This window comes from Microtus pennsylvanicus, chromosome 21 (genome assembly GCF_037038515.1).
Source record: "Microtus pennsylvanicus isolate mMicPen1 chromosome 21, mMicPen1.hap1, whole genome shotgun sequence".
In the NCBI taxonomy this organism is placed as follows: domain Eukaryota; kingdom Metazoa; phylum Chordata; class Mammalia; order Rodentia; family Cricetidae; genus Microtus; species Microtus pennsylvanicus.
In genome coordinates this window covers 28,943,412-28,961,521 of record NC_134599.1, presented here as the reverse complement: position 1 = coordinate 28,961,521, position 18,110 = coordinate 28,943,412, and the positions used below count along the sequence as shown (strand labels likewise).

Sequence of the window (18,110 nt, the reverse complement as noted above, 5' to 3'; positions counted from 1 at the left end):
GGGTATGCTGTGCCATTGCTAACCCACTTGGTACCACAAGCTGGGCGTCGTCATAAGGCTTCAAGGTCCTCCCCACACAGACTTGCCATGGGAAGCCAAAGAATGGGGATGTCGGAACCAACTGTAGCAACTACCAAGGGAAAGAACCGTTTGGTAAGAGAGCTTGGGTGGCTCGCCAAATGAACGAGTCTGAGAATTTGGGACTGACTATGGAAAGCCCAGGTGACAGCTCTCCATGAGGAAGTTTGCCTTACTGCCCCAACCCTTCGTGGGCTGACCAGTGAGTGAGCAGGTGACACAGAGGAGAATATCAGTTACCCACTGGCATCCATTTCCGGACCATTAGGGAGCTACATTCTAAAAGCATTCATTTAACAATTTCCATATAACTTATTCAGTACAAAACTACATAGCTTATTTAATGCTGGCGAATTAGAGAGAGATTTTATTCTACCTATGTCATATTTTCTTTGTCCTTTTAAAAGTTAAGGGTTAAAAAAAATATCATTCAAATATTGTTACCCGTTACTCAAATTGGGTAGACTAAACTGAGTGCCACATTCATTATTTACCTAGACGACTGGCCAAATGCAAGAAATGTAGCAAGTTTCGGAAACATGAAGATATTCTGTTAAAGAACAAGAATTTCTGCTTTTGGCCCCATTCACCCGGTTGGCCTAGACTTTGGTGAAGAGAGTCATGACAACATCCTTAGGATCCTTGCGGGGCTGCAGAAAGCTCGGTGTAGTTTCCAGGAAGACCCATAGGGGGCGCAGCTGCGAAGCCGCCGCTCAGGTGCGCGTTCCGCCGAGAACTCGGGGCACGCGCCCGAGCTCACGTGACCGGGTCTCGGGGCCGCGCCCGAGCGCAATGGCGGCCGCCGGGGACGAGCCAGGTTCTGACCCCGCCGGCGGCGCCCGGTTCTTCTGCACGGCGGGCCGCGGCCTGGAGCCGTTCTTGATGCGGGAGGTGCAGGCACGGCTGGAGGCTACGCAGGTGAGTCGGGCTCGCCGGGTCCCCACCGGGTCCCTCTTCCCGCCAGCGCGGGGCTTAGGCCCGGGAAGGATGTGTGAGCCCGGGGTACCCATCCCTGCGAGCGGTGGGCTTCACCCAAGTCCTGCGGTGAGTGTGTGAGCACCAGGATCGAGTGATTTCTTTCTCTATCCGGTCTGGTCACCGGACATCTGTCACGACCAAAGTTTTAAAGAGGGGTACGTAAGCCAGTTTTGTTCTGACTTCCTAAAAAAGAAACTAAGCAGTGGCTATAATTGCAGTTATTCCTTCAGTGGAGATGTACTTTCCAGGCTCCGTTGTTGAGTCTTGTTACTTTCTTCACGAGGTTGGGTTTCACCTTGTGACTTGGCTATGAATCTTAAAAAGTACACCTCAAACACACGCGGTAACTGTAGCTGAAAAACTACTCCGCTCCTGCCGGCCTCGGGGCTACCTGTTCGTTGTTGTGACAAGCAGAGTTTAAACGCCCTCTTGTTCCAGAATGTGCTAACGAGGTTACTGAAAGCGGAGGGGTAAGATGTTGATACTTTAGTGTGGGGTGTGTTCTTGGAAAGGGAAAGCTTGCTAAAACCAAACTGGCGCTCACCTCAGGGTGCAGTGTTCGAAGCCCACAAAAGGAGTTTCAGCGATGGTCCGCAGGGGCAGCAGGGAGTTACCAAGAATGACTTCAGCCACATTGCACTACTGCCATTTGTGAATTGCACTACAGAATTTAACAGAGTGCTGAGTGTAATTTATCCAAAGTAGTCTCTCTGTAATAATCCCTGCATTCACCAAGGATTTAGAGGGTTTTATTTTGTTTTTTTAATAGTGTGTGTGTGTGTGTGTGTGTGTGTGTGTGTGTGTGTGTGTGTGTGTGTGTGTGTGTGTGTGTGTGTGTGTGTGTGTGTGACATGAATGTATTGTACTGGTGGAAGCCTGAGACATCTCATCTCCCAGGAACTGGAGGGACAGGTGATTGTGAGCTGCCCAGCATGAGTGCTGGGATTTGAACATGGGTCTTAACCAGGTGAATCCCATGATGTATTCGAGTCGTGCAACTTCAGAATGACAACAGTAATACTCAGATTCTAAAATCAAGCATTCCTATATAATGCCCAGCTCTGCCAGCCATGTGGCCCTATACAGTGCTACCCCGTGATTTGCTCTGCCAACTTGGCCAGGTCAGTGTGGAAATAACAAGGCGTGATCCAATCTGAACATCTAAGATTATTAGAAAAAGGATACTACTTGTTTGTTTCCTCTAAAGATAAAATCATTTGAGGGAAACTTCAACAGCCAAGAATTGAATCCAATATGAGAGAAACTTTCTTGACAGTGAGAGCAGGTAAGTGCCAAGTGAATTCACCTTCTGGTTTTAGAGAGATGTGGGTAGTAGATCCGCACAAATAGCCTCAGCCTGCATCCCAGCCGCTCTGATTAGACAGCAGACTCTCCAAGTTAGTTACTGATATTTACATCAATCAAATACAATCCTACCTACAAGTGAAATTAGTCATGGGAAGGTCCCTCGTGCATGTGAAGATCTGCTTGTACCAGTCACTGGCGTTTGGCTGGGCTGTCGGGTAACGTGCTCCCTTTTTGGCCTGAATAAGAATAACTGCCGGCTAAGCAGGGACATCTATAGTTTGTCAGGACTTGTAATGAACAACAACAACAAAGGCAAGGTGTTTGAAAAAGTCCTGGCTAAAGTAGTGCCTTCTTGGAACAGAGTTGTGCTTCCGTAGAGAGCAGCTGTGGTTGCCGTGTTCCTTTCTCAGGACCCTCACAGAGTGTCCCGGGTGTCCACCTCATGGAGTGTCCCGGGTGTCCACCGTGGTATTAGGCCAGTCCAGCTTGACACCTGACTGACAGCCAGGGCTGTCAGAGCACCAGGGACGGGGCTAAAGCAAATTTCCCCAGTCTCCAGCATCTTAGTTGATTTAAAGGAAAAGTAAACATTAAGAGGATATTTGCAATAATAAATATCAGTATTTAATAGTACTATAACAATAAGCTTACCTTCTGCCCCAGGATGGCTCCCTCTTGTCCAACCTTGATATCTGAAGAGGACTCTGTGACACCTCCCAGTACAAAAATGCAGTTGGTCTCATCTGCGCGTACAATAGTGTAGTGTTCGCTTACAACTTGCACATGGGAACTCTGTCCCGATGACAGAGGGCACTGATTTCGTGTCAGTTGTTAAATTATTTAGGAAATAATTTACCTAAAATAACACCAAAGAATGAGTCTGTGTGTGCTCAGTATAGATGTAAGGTTTACATCCTAAATGCTTTTCTGTGTGAGATTCGTTGCGTCCACCAAGCGGGCTCCTGCAGCTACCAAGGACCTGCAGTCTAGGGACCTACCCTGTGGCAGCGGGTGGAGGCTGTTTACGAAGTGACAGTAAAGAACACATGCTCTACTCTTACACTGGTCTTTAATGGATGTGTGATTTCGAATAGCTTGTTCAGATTTCCAAGCCTCACTTTTCCTTGACTAATTCCTACTTTCATGGCACCACTGAGTTAAAGATAGGTGGTATGGGGTACATGGCAAATAATTGGTGTTCTGTAAATGCTTTCCCACAAAATGAGCTGCACAGGGATGCTAAAAAACAAATCATTCTTGTGGTGACAAGAGTCTCTTAGAAATTTAGGTTTGCTAGAAGAAAATTAATATTCAAAAATCTGAATTTGTAAGACAAATTAATTCAGAATGATTGTTTACTTTTAGAAGGTAATCACTCCATTTTAATTAGTGTTTTTCCAATTTTAGTTAACATAAGACGCACCAAGGAAGCTGTTGGAGGTGCCTATTATCCCGGGGCGCCTGCCCCAAAAGGCTTTTCTTTCTGTGGAGATGCTGATGAGCTCAGGTGTTTGCAGTGAACATGAAAACACTCTCCCTGCCCAGGTGACTGTTGCTAGGGTAAATCCTCCCACACAGCGTGCACCGGGAAACCTCGTGTGACCTCCTTTTCGCTCTTTCATGGGCACAGAAACAAACAGAAGAATATGGTGAATTCTCTCTGCTCATCAGCCAGCAGCCGTAGCGATCAGCCCACAGTGAATTCCGCCTCATTCAGCCCTCTGCCATACTCCTAGGAATCATTTCATCTGCATGTTCGCTCGTGCAGCTCGAAATTATGACTCTTTCATAGCCGCGTAGATAGTGTAAAGGAGATGAATGTCACCTTATCATTTACACAGCTAAGAAGTTCCATCCCTTCTCAACACATGCCTCATTAGTGTTCAGAGTCGAATTTGTTTTCTAATATCTCTTGTTTTAAGTTTGTGTGTTTAAATACCGTCTACATATTGTGATTGGTTGATACTCTTCATCTATAATTTTGCCTTTGTTTCTCTTTTTTCTCAGAATCCTCATGTTAAAGTGGCTGGGTTGTTTGGACTTAAACTAAAGCAATCTGTAAAATAAAAGGCCTGATATCAATATTTCAGACTCTGTGCACCACAGCTGGTTTCTGTCGTATTCCTATAGGAGTTATTAGTCACGTGGTTTCTGTTATATTTTTCTTCTTCATTGTTGTATTTACATCTCTTTGGGGAAAAAAAAACATTAAGCCGTTCTCAGCTCAACAGGGCTTTCTGACCTGCCATGGCTGTGTTAGCCAATAGGGTCCCACAGTGGCTATTTAGAGAATCCGTTTTTTCTTCAGATACCTTAGTGACACTGTAAATGCTCAGAAGCTGTGCATCCTAGCGGCATCTGGATTGAACACAAAGTTACCCTCATCTAGATTTGCCAACTCTGGTGGTTTGCGTGAGATGAGAATGACCCCTTCTAGGCTCGTATATCTGAATGTTTGGGTCCCCGTTGGCAGACTGTTAAGGAAGAATGAGGAGATGTGATCTTGTTGAAAGAGGTGTGCCACTGGGGATGGGCTTTGAGGTCTCAGAAGCCCATACTAGACTCAGCCTGTCATTCTGTCTCTCCCTCTCTCTCTTCTCTGTCTCTGCCCGTTTCTGTCACTGTCTCTTTGAGGATAAGAGCCAAGCTCTCAGCTACTGCTCCAGCACTATGCCTGCCTCCCTGCCTGCTTTCCCACCATGATCCCTACCATGCTGACCATGGACTCAACCTCTGAAACTGTAAGCCAGCCCCCAATAAAATGCTTTTAAAAGTTGCCTTGGTCATGGTGTCTCTTCACAGCAATAAAAGAGTATCTAAGGAGCTGAGTGGTGGTGGCACATGCCTTTAATCCCAGAACTCGGGAGTTAGATCTCTGTGAGTTCAAAGCTTGCTTGGTCTACAGAGTGAGTTCCAGGACAGTCGGGGCTACACAGGGAAGCCCTGTCTTGAAAAACCAAAAAGAAAGAAAATAAAGTAAATAAGACATCAACATTCATTTCCATGGCATGATTTAATGTATTCTTCTATGTCTTGGTTTTTTTTGTATTGCTATAAAGGAATACTGCAAATTGAGTACTGTGTAGAGAAAGGAAATGTATTTTACAGTCCTGGGGGTTCAGAAGCCCAAGGCTCAAGGACTGTATCTGTGAGGGACTTCTTGCTGCCTTCTAACATGGCAGACAGCATCCAGGGAGAGAAAGTAAAAGACACACAGACACAGTAGGGCCCAAGTTCATGTTTATAGCAAGCCCATTTCCTGTGTAACATTAATTTCCTGCAGCACTGTACCTTAGAAAGCTCCTACTCCCCTCCCCCATCATGCTTTGAGTATACTTTCAGCACAGGGATGTTGGGGCACATGGAAACCTAGGACTCCGTTCTCTGCATTTCCTGTAAACTGGGTTCCCGTCATTTGTGTCTAGAGCTTGGTCAAACTGAAGGTTGATTTCCCCATCTCCATGTTCCAGTAGTGGGGTAAATATCTAAAGTTGCCTGGATATTTTAAAGTATTTAATGCACATATTTAGACCACTTTCAATACAGAAAAATCTCTTTATAATAATGTGTAACGTGTGGAGGCCAAAAAAATGTAGGCCACTTCCACCTTGTCTGCTGGTCAGAGAGTTTGGAGATTGACAAGCATCGATGCTTGTCCCAACTCAGGATGTGACTGCTTCGTTCTTTTGAGATGAAGATAGCTCCATGCCATCCTGACAGGATGTGTAAAGTACTTCTGCTCCTCTTGTAACTATGAGGTCACTGGGGGAAGGGCGGTCTTCAGGATGAGTGGTCTAGAGCATCTTTGCTACCTAGACAGCAGGATGCTAATGGTTGGATGTCTCACAGTGATAAAGCGATTGACTGTGTGAGTTATCCATTGTATCATTTGTGTCATGTTCATAAAGTCTCGTTACCTTTCCCCCTCCCCCATTTACGCTGGGCATAAAAGGTGTGGGAAAATAAATGAGAGCTGATTTCAGTCACTGCAATGTCCTCCCAATACTTTCTGTGGTTTCTGTCCTGTTATTTTTTTTTATGTGTCTTCATATTCCTTACTATATTTCTAAAATTCCTACCCCTACCCTAGTAAGAAGTATTTTTCATGAGGCCGGCCCTCAACAGTAATGTACTAAATTCTAATTTTTAGTAAGAATCATAGTTATCAAGATAAAATTGCATGCAGCAGAGGTGATGTTATGTTAGCTAAGGAGAGGCTCCTGTAGATGGCTCACTGATCTCTGTAAATCCACACAGAGGAGACTATTAACCCAGGCCTTTAGTAGGCCAACCAATTTGTGTTTTTTGTTTGTTTGTTTAAATGGCATTGTGACAATAGGGTCTAGTTAGAGCTAAGAGGGTTATTTCGTAGTTATTTCTGTGGGATGTAACATAAGCCTTTTCAAGATTCTGTGTACTCCTTTTCTTTTAGTTTAATGCCATTTTGGAAGTTAAACCTATTTTAAAATTCGGTCTTAAAAATGAACCAAAACAAACTTAGACACCACCCTAACAGATGACTTAGTACCTTAAAAATTCATTCTGTATCTAAATACCATCTGTAAAATTAGAAGTTTGGTACCTATCTGTGATACTATAGTGCGCCTAAATTTGAACATCTACTAATCTTTGGACCAAACTTGAGTTCATGAATGTAAAGGGAAAGACAAAAACGCTGAGGAGTCGGAGAAGAGCTCTTAGCTCAGGGTTATACACCAGACCAGTTTAGACCAGTTTAACACTTCGCCTCACAATTCAAAAGGGAGGGACAACTTGTAAATAGCTTTTCAAATAACAGCTATTGGAATGAAATTCTAGAATGCTATATTGCTCCATAATATTATAGTTGGATATGGTCAGTTAGAAGCAGTAAGCCAAGGCCTGAGGAATCCTGGGTAAAGGCACTTGCTGCTAAACCTGAATGTCCACGTTCAGGCTCTGAGCCCCACATGGTGGAAGGAGAGAGCTACATGTGGTCCTCTGACCTCCACATACGCACTGTGGTACTCATGCCCCCACAAATAAATAAATGTTAAAAGTAGTACTAGGGGTGGAGAGATGATTGATCCTCTTCCAGAAAACCTAAGTTTAGTTTCTAGCACCCACGTCAGACTGCTGACACCCTGCTTCTAGCTCCAGTGGATCAATCTTGCCTCCACATGCATCCAAACACGCATGCATACACATACACATAATTTTTTTTAAGTGAATACGTAAGTTTAAGAACTAGAGAGTTGCTAGGAGCACAGTATTGCTCTTGCAGAGGACCTGAGTTAAGATCCCAGCACCCTTGTCACATAGTTCACAACTGCCTGTGACTTCAGCTCCAGGAGACTCCGGTACCTGTGATCTCTTACGGCACCCAAACACACATGTGCTTTTCTAGACACATACACATAATTAAAAATAGTGAAAATAAGTCACCCCAAAAGCAATGAGAGAAAGCTGGGGGATAAATTCTTAAATACTGGCATGCGTTCTCCCACCTGCTTTAAGGTAATGTTAATATTCACAAGGAAAAGGTGTTTGTATTCACATACGTGACTATGTGATTCTCACAGTGACTGAATTAGTAAACATTTCTGTGTTTCTCACGTAAAAAGACTAGTAAGTCGTGTGTAAATTAAGACAATAATGCTGCTTTGGGTTTCGAAGATGGATTTGGTATTTTAATTAATCAGCATACTGCTCTCGTGACTGATGTCCTGAATATGTCAGCCTTCTCAGTTATGTCAGTTCATACCCTGCCATGTTCTGAATAAGCCTTTCTTTTAAAAGAGGATATTTTAAGAAAATCTGGTTGTACAAACTGTTTTCTTTAATAGCCAAAGAAGAAAAAAATTGCTGAACAGTTAGGAAGTATAAATGTCAAGATTACTGGACTAAGTAAAATCCTTGGTCTAGGTTTTTATGTTCACTTTCTTGTTTTTATTACTTTAATTTCTTTGTTTTTTAAAATGTGTATCAGTGTTTTCTGCATGTATCATAGTCATGCAGTTCCCATGGAGACCAGAAGAGGACATCAGATCCCCTGGAACTGGAGTTACAGATAGCCTTAAGCAGCCATTTGGATGCTGGGGACAACGTCCTTTGCAAGAACAGCAAGTGCTCTTAACCACTGAGCCATCTCTTCTGTCCGTTACTTTAGTCTTAAAACCATTCACCTTCAGCAAAATAGTTTCGTTTCTTCAGAATCTTGGCAAGGATTTTAGGTTAAGTTGCATAATGATTGTGTGTGTGTGTGTGTGTGTGTGTGTGTGTGTGTGTGTGTGAGAGAGAGAGAGAGAGAGAGAGAGAGAGAGAGAGAGAGAGAGAGAGGCTTATTTTATGCTCATTGGTTTTTCCTGCATGTGTGTCTGTGCTTGCAAAGGTCAGAAGCAAGCTGAAACTGGAGTTAGGGGTGATTGTGAGCCCCTGTATGGGTGCTGGGAATCAAACCCAGCCCCTCTAAAGGAGCAGTCAGTGCTTCTGAGTGCTGAGCCATCTCTCTAGCCCCAGAATGAAGAATCTTCTTAAGAATGGGATTCTTAGTTCATTCTGCTGTGGCAGACTAGCTGGCATGAGGTAATACATAAGACAAGACATTTATTTGAATCATCATTCTGATAGGAGGAAAATCAAAATATCATGGTGTCTGAAATGGCCATGCTGGTCTGTGTCATGATGAGATGGAGAACCTCAGAGCCTGTCTGAAAGAGGGCATTTATACAGGAGAGGAGTGGGAGCCAAGCTTCTCTTACATCAACCTGCCTCTCTGGGAAGTAGCTCCTGTCATGAGACCCAGCTCACCCTGGTGACCAGCATCAGCTCCAAGGTTGGTGTGACCCAGCCACTGCTTACAAGGCCAAACCTGTGAAAAGTTCTGCCATCCTTCAGTGCTGCCATACTGACCAGTCTTCCTGTCTGTACACATTCAACTTATAGCACAGGGTACCCCAGATTCCCTGGCGCCTTAGTTCCACATAGCTTAGGGTGATGTCAGTCAGCTGTGAGCATTGTGAGGAGGACTCCCAGACACCCATATCCTTCCCATATCCTTCCAGGGCTCAAGGCAGCTACAAGTGCAGTTTCCATACCACACTCAGTTCCCTGTGGTATTTTCCTCTCTTCCCACACGTGCCACAGGCTCATCCTAAAGCTGTGACTTCTTTCACTCCTATTTCCCTGTCTGTACCCACACGCCCCTCATGTCTGCCTCAGTGATCTGTTCTCCCTCCAGCATCACATTCTACACCGTCCTTTATGCCCCTTCCAAGGTAATTTTTCTGTCAGCTACACCATTGCTGTCATAGTTTTCATCGGAATTCTTTAATGGCTGCCCATTCCCATCTGTGGTGCTCAGAATCTCATGGCCGTGTATCAGGCTGGCCTAAGCGATGCCGTCCGTCCCCGACATGCCAGCATGCTGACAGTTCACTGCAGCCAGCTTTCTGTTGCTTTAGCACCTGCTTCCTAGGTCTTACAGGATTCGTCCCCAGCATTTTAGAAACGGTGGCTTCGTATTAAATGCTAACATACTGTATAGATTGTCAGTATGGCTGATAAGCAGTTAAGCGTCATTTTCTTCTGGGTTTAATTTACGGTATTGTCTTACAAATTTTGCATCTTAGTTTATATGGCTGTCATGTTATTGTTCAGTATTTGTTGTATGTTCCCTGGTAGACATGGAAATATTTAATAAACATCTATCTTGTTCTAGGCACTTAATTTGTAATATGCTTATTACCTATATTTTGCCTACTTTTAAGCAGTGGGTGAGGTTTGACAGTGTAATTATTGAATATTTTGTATTTTATTTTTTTTCCAGGCATATGGGTGTGTGCTTTACAAGAGGTAACATAATAGTCTGACCATGTGACCTTACACAGATTGTGTGGCCTACCCTAGATGTCAGTTTGTGATGTGGAAAATGGCCATGATAAAAATCTGCCTTAGGGTTGTCAAGTGTTTAGAGGGAAAGCAGATGTTGGAGGTGCCTGCTGCGGAGCCTAACGAATGACAGATGCTCCACAATGCCCAAAGGGAAGAAAGAGGCCCTGGTTCTGGCCCAGAACCGTATTGATGCCTGTTTTTCTGTGTCTAGGTTGAATACATTTCAGGAAAAGTGTTTTTCACCACCCGTTCAGATCTGACCTCCATGAAGAAGTTGAAGTCAGCGGAAAGACTGTTTTTGTTGATTAGGAAGCAGCTTCCAATTGCAGTTCCTTCTCTGAGCAAAGGTACAGCATGCACCCTCTGCTGTTACCCACCTGCTGTGTGGCCAGGGTTGCCCGCCCAGCAGCTGTGTGACTTTAGCTCCCTGGTATTGTCACGTATCTGTAGCCAGCTCTCGCTTCTCTTGGAATCTGCTGCCTCCCTTCGGGGTCTTATTGTTCATGTTTTCTTTCTAGAAATGAGTATGTTCCACAGTGTTTGATTGCTTTGAAGCATATAATAACCAGAATACAATTTTGCACCACAAGTTGGTAAAAACTGTCATCTTACAAATTTTAACTAAATGAAATAGTTGGAAATTTGCTACATAGTAAAAATTTTCTTCCCCTAAAGGCACCTTAGGAGATTTCGTAATTACTCCCTAACTTTAGAATTATGTTGTATAAATAATTTCAAGATCATGATTAAAGCCGTTTTAAAAGGCAGACACTGCAGAGTTTACACTGCCCCAACCTTCACTCTGATTCCTATGTGCATAAGACATCAAAGAATTACATAGAAAGTTAGGACTGAGAAGGAAAGGAAGTTAAAGGAAATCCCGAGGGTTTGTGGGGTCGCCATAATTTCCTCCCATCATCCACACACTGTCATCTTGAAGGAACTATAGTGATAATTTTCAGATCAACTTAATGACTTTTGTTTATAAAAAAAGGTTAAAGGCAAGCTGACAGCCCTGGACTTATAAAAGTGGCTTGTGTATCTGAAGTTTGACTTCATGGAAACTCATTTTAGGGTTTATGTTAATATTTTTGTGGTCTAAAATTAAATGGGTCCAAGGTTCAGCTGCTCTGTTTCTGAACATTATTTTTCAGTTTATGAGCAAGGTCACTGTTATCTCAGAGATGTGTGTATCCCCAAGGTCTGTGCATAAACTCGCCACCTGCTGAGTGTAACACCACAGGATACATGGCTGTGCTAAAGTTTGCATGGTTTTCCATAAATTTGATAAATCTTAGATCTCTCTATGTAAATAATGAAATTTATTCTTCTGTAAATCTTAGAATAAATTATCTAAACTCTAAATAAAAGTGAAATTTTGTGTATGTAGCAATTCAGTAAAATGTTTTAAAGAAATAAAGGTCATGAAATCTACATTGGTGAATGTAATAGACAGTTGTCTATAAAGTTTGAAGATGGATAAACTGAGGTTTTGTTTATTTAGGAAAATTACTTACTGAGCTCCAGAGACTTATAAATGAGGATCCAGGAAGTTGGCTGAAGGCCATTTCGCTTTGGAGAAAACTTCTTGAATGTGATAAAAAAGGAGAAAAAGTTTCTCAAAGGGATGTTAATGCACTAAAGCGAAAAGTGGGAGGAAATGAGATTGTCCTTGCCAAGAAATTAAAACCAGAGGAGAAGCAGATGGTTGAAGAGAGCCGAGGGGAAGGCCAGCGCGACGGGCTTCCCGAAGACTCGCTGGAGCAAGGGGATGCTATCACTAAAGCTGACCAGCTTCAAGAGCGTGGATTCCAGGATGACATGGTGAAGGCAGCTGACACTCAGAACCAGGACTTGACCTTCAGGGTTTCCTGTCGCTGCAGCGGGAATATCGGAAAGGCCTTCCCTCCACAGGTACGCTCACCTTCCAGGTGGAATTCTCCAGTGGAGATAACACTGCCCAGACGGATGATGAGGTCTGTCTTCATCTGATTGTGTGTCTAAATGTACGTTTCCCTTTTTAACTTTTCCTCAGCCGCTCCAGAGGAGCACTGTGCTATTCCACATGGCAGCCCTTGCTTTCCTTCTAAACATTTTCTTAAGTCCATAGATGTCCTTTGTAAATGCTGATGCTGTGGTCTTAATATGTTAGGGGCTCTTCTTCATTACAATGATATGCTTATAGACAACCACCCTGCACTGTGATGTTTGCAGCCTTGTCACATGACCTAGATGTGCCCATGAAGTCTAACAGCCTGGGGAAGGGTGGGCACCTGTTTCCATCCCAAGACCTCTTTGGTTAGTCCTTTGATCTGGATCTTTTAGCCAAGCTTAGAATCACATGGACCCTAAAGGTGAGTCTGATAAAGCTGATCTGGTCATGTGGAAACATAGAGAATGAGTTAATACATAATCCTTCAGTGTGTGTTCATTTCCTTTATTAGAAGGGTCACAAATATCAGGTCATGGTCTTATGTCACACACCTGCCAGAGTAGCGTTTCCACCTTAGAGAGTAGTCCTAAAGAGTTTGAGATGGAGAAGGTAAAATACAGCCCTGTTGCCTTGCGTAGGCAGTCTTGGAAGATATATTTTCATATCACTAAATTACCGTCAGGTGATAGCTAGCTCTTGTCCATTTTAAAGTTTTCTTCTTATTTCTTATGTTCTTATCTTTTCTATGACCTGTCACTTTTCAGGAGGCAGGAAGAGCGGTTGGAATTGCTCTCATGAGGAAGTTTGGATGGAAAGCCAATTTAAGGAATCCACATTTAGAGGTAATGAATATCCATTTGATTTCTGTACAACAGCATCATCTCCTTTCCATACTTTTCAGGTTGGGTTGACTTCCGCTATAAAAAGTGTGTCTACGTGGATCCAGCAGCCTGTTTCTCTTCAGCAGCCAAATGATGCAGAAATGTCTTACCCAAACTGGGCTACTTGGCCACAGCTGAAGGAGATATTTATAGTGAGGTTGCAGAGGCACTTCATAGTCTTCCCATGCATAACAAATATCTTTAATAAGAAATCATAGCTGCTATGTAAAGAAAATGAATAATGACCTAAAGTATGATAAAATCATGACCTAAAATACGATAGTCACTTTGGGTGATGGTCTATAAAGTTCTTAAGACTGAAAGAGTAAGAGAAATCCCCATTTTTTAATTTTATGTGGAAGACTAATTATGACACATTAAATTCTATCCAGGACCTAATAGAAGGAAAGAGGCTAGGGTTTTTTTGTTGGGGAGGAGGGTGTTTGTTTTTTCAGCTTGACCCAAGATGGAGTTGTTTGGGAAGAGAGACCTCAGTGGCAATGCCTTCATCAGATGGCCTGTGGGCGGGTCCCTTGGGCATTTTCTTAATTAATGTGTGATGTGAGAAAGCCCAGCCCACTGGGGGTGGCGGTGCCACTCTGCAGGTGGTCCTGAATTGTCCAAGCCGCAGGCCAGTAAGCAGGGTCCTCCATGGTGTCTGTTTCAGTTCCCGCCTCTGTTGTGTAATGGTTTACTCTTTTGGCTTTTTGAGGGGCCCATCACCCAACTGCCAAATAAATCAATACATGGAGGCTTAGTCTTAGTTAGGAACGCCTGGCCTTAGCTTGACTATTTCTAGCCCACTTTCCTTAACTTAAATTATTCCCTCTACCTTTTGCCTCTGGGCTTTTCCCTTTCGTTCTGTATATGTTACTCTCATTCTTCCTCTGTGGGTGACTGGGTGGTAGTCCCTAGCAGCCTCCTTTCCTTGTCTTCTTGCTCCTCCTCTTCATTGTTTCTCCTTCTGTTTACACTCTCTGTCTCCTAGCCCCGCCTGTCCTTGCTCCTGCCTTGCTATTGGCCATTCAGCTCTTTATTAGGACTATCAGGAGTTTTAGACAGGCAAAGAATCACAGCTTCACAGAATTAAACATGTGCAGCTTAAACATAGGCCACACACCTTAAAATAATCCCCAGCATTCCTTCAGGTCCCCTCCTTGAGTTTTTGCCCTGACTTCCTCAGTGATGGACTGTGACCTACCAGTTGTAAGGTGGAGTAAACCCCCTTTCTCCCCAGGTTACTTTTGGTCCTGGTGTTTGTCATAGCAATAGAAACTAAATAAGAGCCTTGTCTGCAGATGACAGAGTGGAGGATACCCTGGCTTAGGAAAACTTCCTCTGCTGTGTTCTGTCTGTGTGCTGGGATAGGCAGACTTGCCTGCAAGTCTTGCTTGAGATTAGAGCAGGCTTTAGGAAGTCTTAGCTACCGAAGTCTAAAAACTACAGTGCATAGGTCCAGCAAAGAAAGATCCAAGCTCTTTGACCTGTGACTCTGGAGCTCGCCCACCACCTGGCCCTGACTCTCTAAACCTTATCACCTCTGGTTAAGAACAAAAGATTACAGAGGTTTTTTGGTTTTTTTGGTTTTTTTTCCCCAGCATAACAAGTAGGTCTTGGCATTTCTTATTAAAATATAGGTCATATAAACTCAAAACAAATGATTCCGATTTTCATATCTTGATGTAGTGTTTTCTTGTGCTATTCTGATTCTCTTTTTTCTTTCAGATTTTCATGCATCTGAGTGACGCTTACTCAGTGCTGGGGATTCCTCTGTTCAGGTAACCGATGTACTTGTAGAATTAAGAACTTAGTTTTATGTTTGTAGTATGAGTGTTGGTACAGCAAAGGAGGCAAAGCTTCCTGGGACCCTTGCCAATTGACCATGGTCGTCCATGGGCTAGAATGAATCTTGGAACAATACATCATTATTTCTGTTATTAAGTAGTTTTCACAGACCCATGTATAAACTATAATTGTTCAAATTCTTTTTTAAAAGCTTATATACTGAATTCTTATCTGCAGCAGGCACTTTGTGTAGGTGTTTTGGGGAGAAGGCTGGTTGATGCAAACAGTCATTCTTAGGTCTTGAAAGGTTGTAAGCATCAATACGTTTTTAAAATGTCTTGTGTGTCTAATCCTGTTCACAGTATAGGGATGTAGAGACTCTTCTGTTAATTCTCCATTTGCCTTAAGCACATCTTTTCTCAGTCGTAAATGAGATTATTTTTTTTTAAATGCTTAAGATGGTTTTAATGTCTCTTATCCAGTGGTGAGCTCTCCAGCAGACCAGCACAAGGCAGAGAACTTTGCAGATGCCCAAAATGTAGAATGATAGGTCCTTGCTATCTGCTGGTCATATGGTAGGCTCTGCCAGTGTCTCACCACCACCAAGGATCAGGGGTTATGTGAATGTTCTTGGTACAACAGCCCCTATGAGACCGTTACCTAGTGGGTGTCCCACTGCTTCTGCTGGGCCACAGCTACTCCACTGCCTGCTCCTAGACCAAGCCTCCCTGCTGTATGCCCCACTGTTTTCAAGAGTGTGAACAAAAAGAACAGCATGGAAGCCCTGACCACGGAAGAAAGTGGAAAATTATGAAACGGCATAAGATAGCCAGGATGACTGGGGGTCACATTCAAATGTGTATCTTAGTAGTTCCTAAAGGGCTTGCTTTCATTAGAGACAAGAACTCTTTGGATCTTTTAACAGTTTGAAATCCCAAGGGTATTATTACCTGTACCTGTACCTGTACCTGTACCTGTACCTGTACCTGTACCTGTACCTGTACCTGTACCTGTACCACATGGCCATGGTATCTACCACTAGTGTACAGCCTGGAGTCCAGCGCTTTGAGTGTGGCACTATTTATAATGTGGCTGTCATTTCCTGAAAAGGCCTCAATTAACAGGCTTGTGCTGGATACAAACTTACAGAGTAATTTCAAGTCAGATAAAGATGAGAAACAAAATGATAAAAGAAATCAACGCCTGGAATTACAGAAAGTTTTAGAAGAGTGCAGAAAACAGTGTGACTTTGTGTGTAAGCCCTGTAAGTTTCTAAAATAAACCTCCCTCCCAAACACCAGCACACATTCCTGAGATCCTACCTTCTTTATCTTACCCACAAACTATAGCTACAGAACCACATTGAACTTTCCAAAATACCACGTGTGTTGCGTTAGAAAGGTAGAAATGGAGGCTGGGGAGGCAACTCGGTCTGTGAAATACTTGCTGAACCCTCATAAGGACTTGGCTTCATCCTCAGAACCCCATAAGAAGCCAGATATGGTGGTATGTGTTTGTAACCCCATCCCCGGGTTGGTAGAGACAGGCAGGTGGGTCCCTGCACTACTTCAGCCTTCCAAGCCTAGTCAGCAAGCCTCAGGTCCCAGTGAGAGACCCTGTCTTAAAAAACAAGGTGGACAGTAAAATGAGTCTCTCTGTGTCCCCCTCCCCAAGCTGGCTCCCAGAGACAGAGACCTCTTATTAATTATGAAAGCTTGGCTTACAGCTTAGGCATGTTCCTGACTAGCTCATTTAACTTAAATTAACCCTCTTATATTAATCTACATTCTTTTACTTGATGTTATCTCTCTTCCATATTGCACCTCCATTTTTCTCTCTATCCCAAAGTCCTCTCTGTCCCCAGAAGTCCCATCTCACTTCTTTTTACCTGTTGGCCATTTATCTTTTTATTAAACCAATCAGAGTGACTCATCTTTGCACAGTGTAATCAAATATCTTGAGACAGGATAGATAACCTCTGAGGAACAACACCCCAGGTTGGCTTCTGACCTACATACACACAGAATGATAGAAATAATCTTGATAGTCTGACAGTTCTTGAACTACTTTGAAGTCTGTCAAGTGTAGAAACATGGTATTTTCTACATAATGGATGAGGGATGGTGTAAGGTGATCTGTGCTGCGGTTAAGAATGAGAGCCGAGACTCATTTGTATGCTCCTGCCTCACTGTATCTTATGAGAAAGATGCAGATCAGCAGAAACCAAGCTTACAGAAGAGACTGTGAATTTCCCATATTACATTCAGATTACAAAGCCCTGGCCTCTTGATGACACCAGCTGTTCTGTGTAAAGACAGGGAAGTGCTAAGTAAGAGGTTTCCTTAGTGTGTGATTACAGTTTTGTAACTGAAAACATAGGAGAGTTTAAATTTCAGTTGTCTAGAAAATTTCATATTGTTAAGTACCACACTGGTTGATTAAGCAAAGGCCTAATGTAGAAGGTATTTAATAATAAGGTTAAAATATCCTCTGCTTCAAAGAATATATCAGAATGATATGTTAAAGTACTTCTCAGATATAGACAGAATGATTGTGTTTTGCATCCTGTTCTTTAACATACTATGGTAATACTTAATACCTTCCTGATCTCTTTCCTGCAGAGTTCCCTTAGCCAGCAGAACTTACATCCAGACAGCTGGGCTGCGGTCGACTATAGCATGGGCCATGGCATCTATTGCTGAAATTAAGGTCAGGAAGCTGCCTATATCCCTCCAGTGCCAGCAAGGTCCATTCTGCTAGTGGGCACCCGGTGTTGTTGTTGTTACTCCCCTTTATTTATTCTTGTGTTTTGGTTTTCGCACCTGCCATTTGACTTAAAAGCTGTATAGTTTCTACTTTTGTTTCTTGCTTTTTGATTTTCCATACTGAACTTCTTTAAGCGTCTTGAGTGAAAAGGCTGAGGTCAAAGTAAGTTGCATTTTATTATTTCTGATATTGTGAGTCGTAATCAAAAATGTGGTCGAAAGAACATACGTCTTTAAAAAAAAAATGTGTTTGTTTTCTCTGTATCCAAAATCATCAATCTGTAAATGTTCCCCTGGTGGTGGAAAATTGTGTTTTCTAATTGAAATGTCCTGTTTGACCTCTGCTGCTTTTGCTAGTGTCTAGAAGCTACTCCAAACTTCCCTGTGCTACTGTCTGCATCAGCATGGCTTCTTTGCGATCCATGTGCAGTGAAACCTCTTTATCTGGGTCAGCCAGCTTCTCCAGGGTCTCACCATCTCACGTGTCTTATCGGTCATTTCATGCCTTTC

At 43.1% G+C, this 18,110-nt stretch overlaps 1 protein-coding gene across 4 annotated transcripts in view; it reads left to right on the top strand.

Moving 5' to 3' along the window:
• The first annotated feature begins 836 nt into the window (after positions 1-836).
• Thumpd2 (THUMP domain 2 tRNA and snRNA guanosine methyltransferase) overlaps positions 837-18,110 on the top strand; it is a 35,174-nt gene continuing 17,900 nt past the window's right edge. The window contains exons 1-7 of one of the 4 annotated variants that reach the window (XM_075955275.1): positions 912-996; positions 8,974-9,178; positions 10,448-10,583; positions 11,741-12,150; positions 12,934-13,011; positions 14,776-14,828; positions 17,457-17,544. In XM_075955275.1, the coding sequence (XP_075811390.1) occupies positions 10,502-10,583; positions 11,741-12,150; positions 12,934-13,011; positions 14,776-14,828; positions 17,457-17,544 (711 nt within the window). In that variant the 5' untranslated portion in view covers positions 912-996; positions 8,974-9,178; positions 10,448-10,501. Of the gene's footprint in view, positions 997-8,973; positions 9,179-10,447; positions 10,584-11,740; positions 12,151-12,933; positions 13,012-14,775; positions 14,829-17,456; positions 17,545-18,110 lie in introns of all 4 variants that reach the window. The other 3 variants (XM_075955273.1, XM_075955276.1, XM_075955274.1) reach the window with 3 other exon arrangements.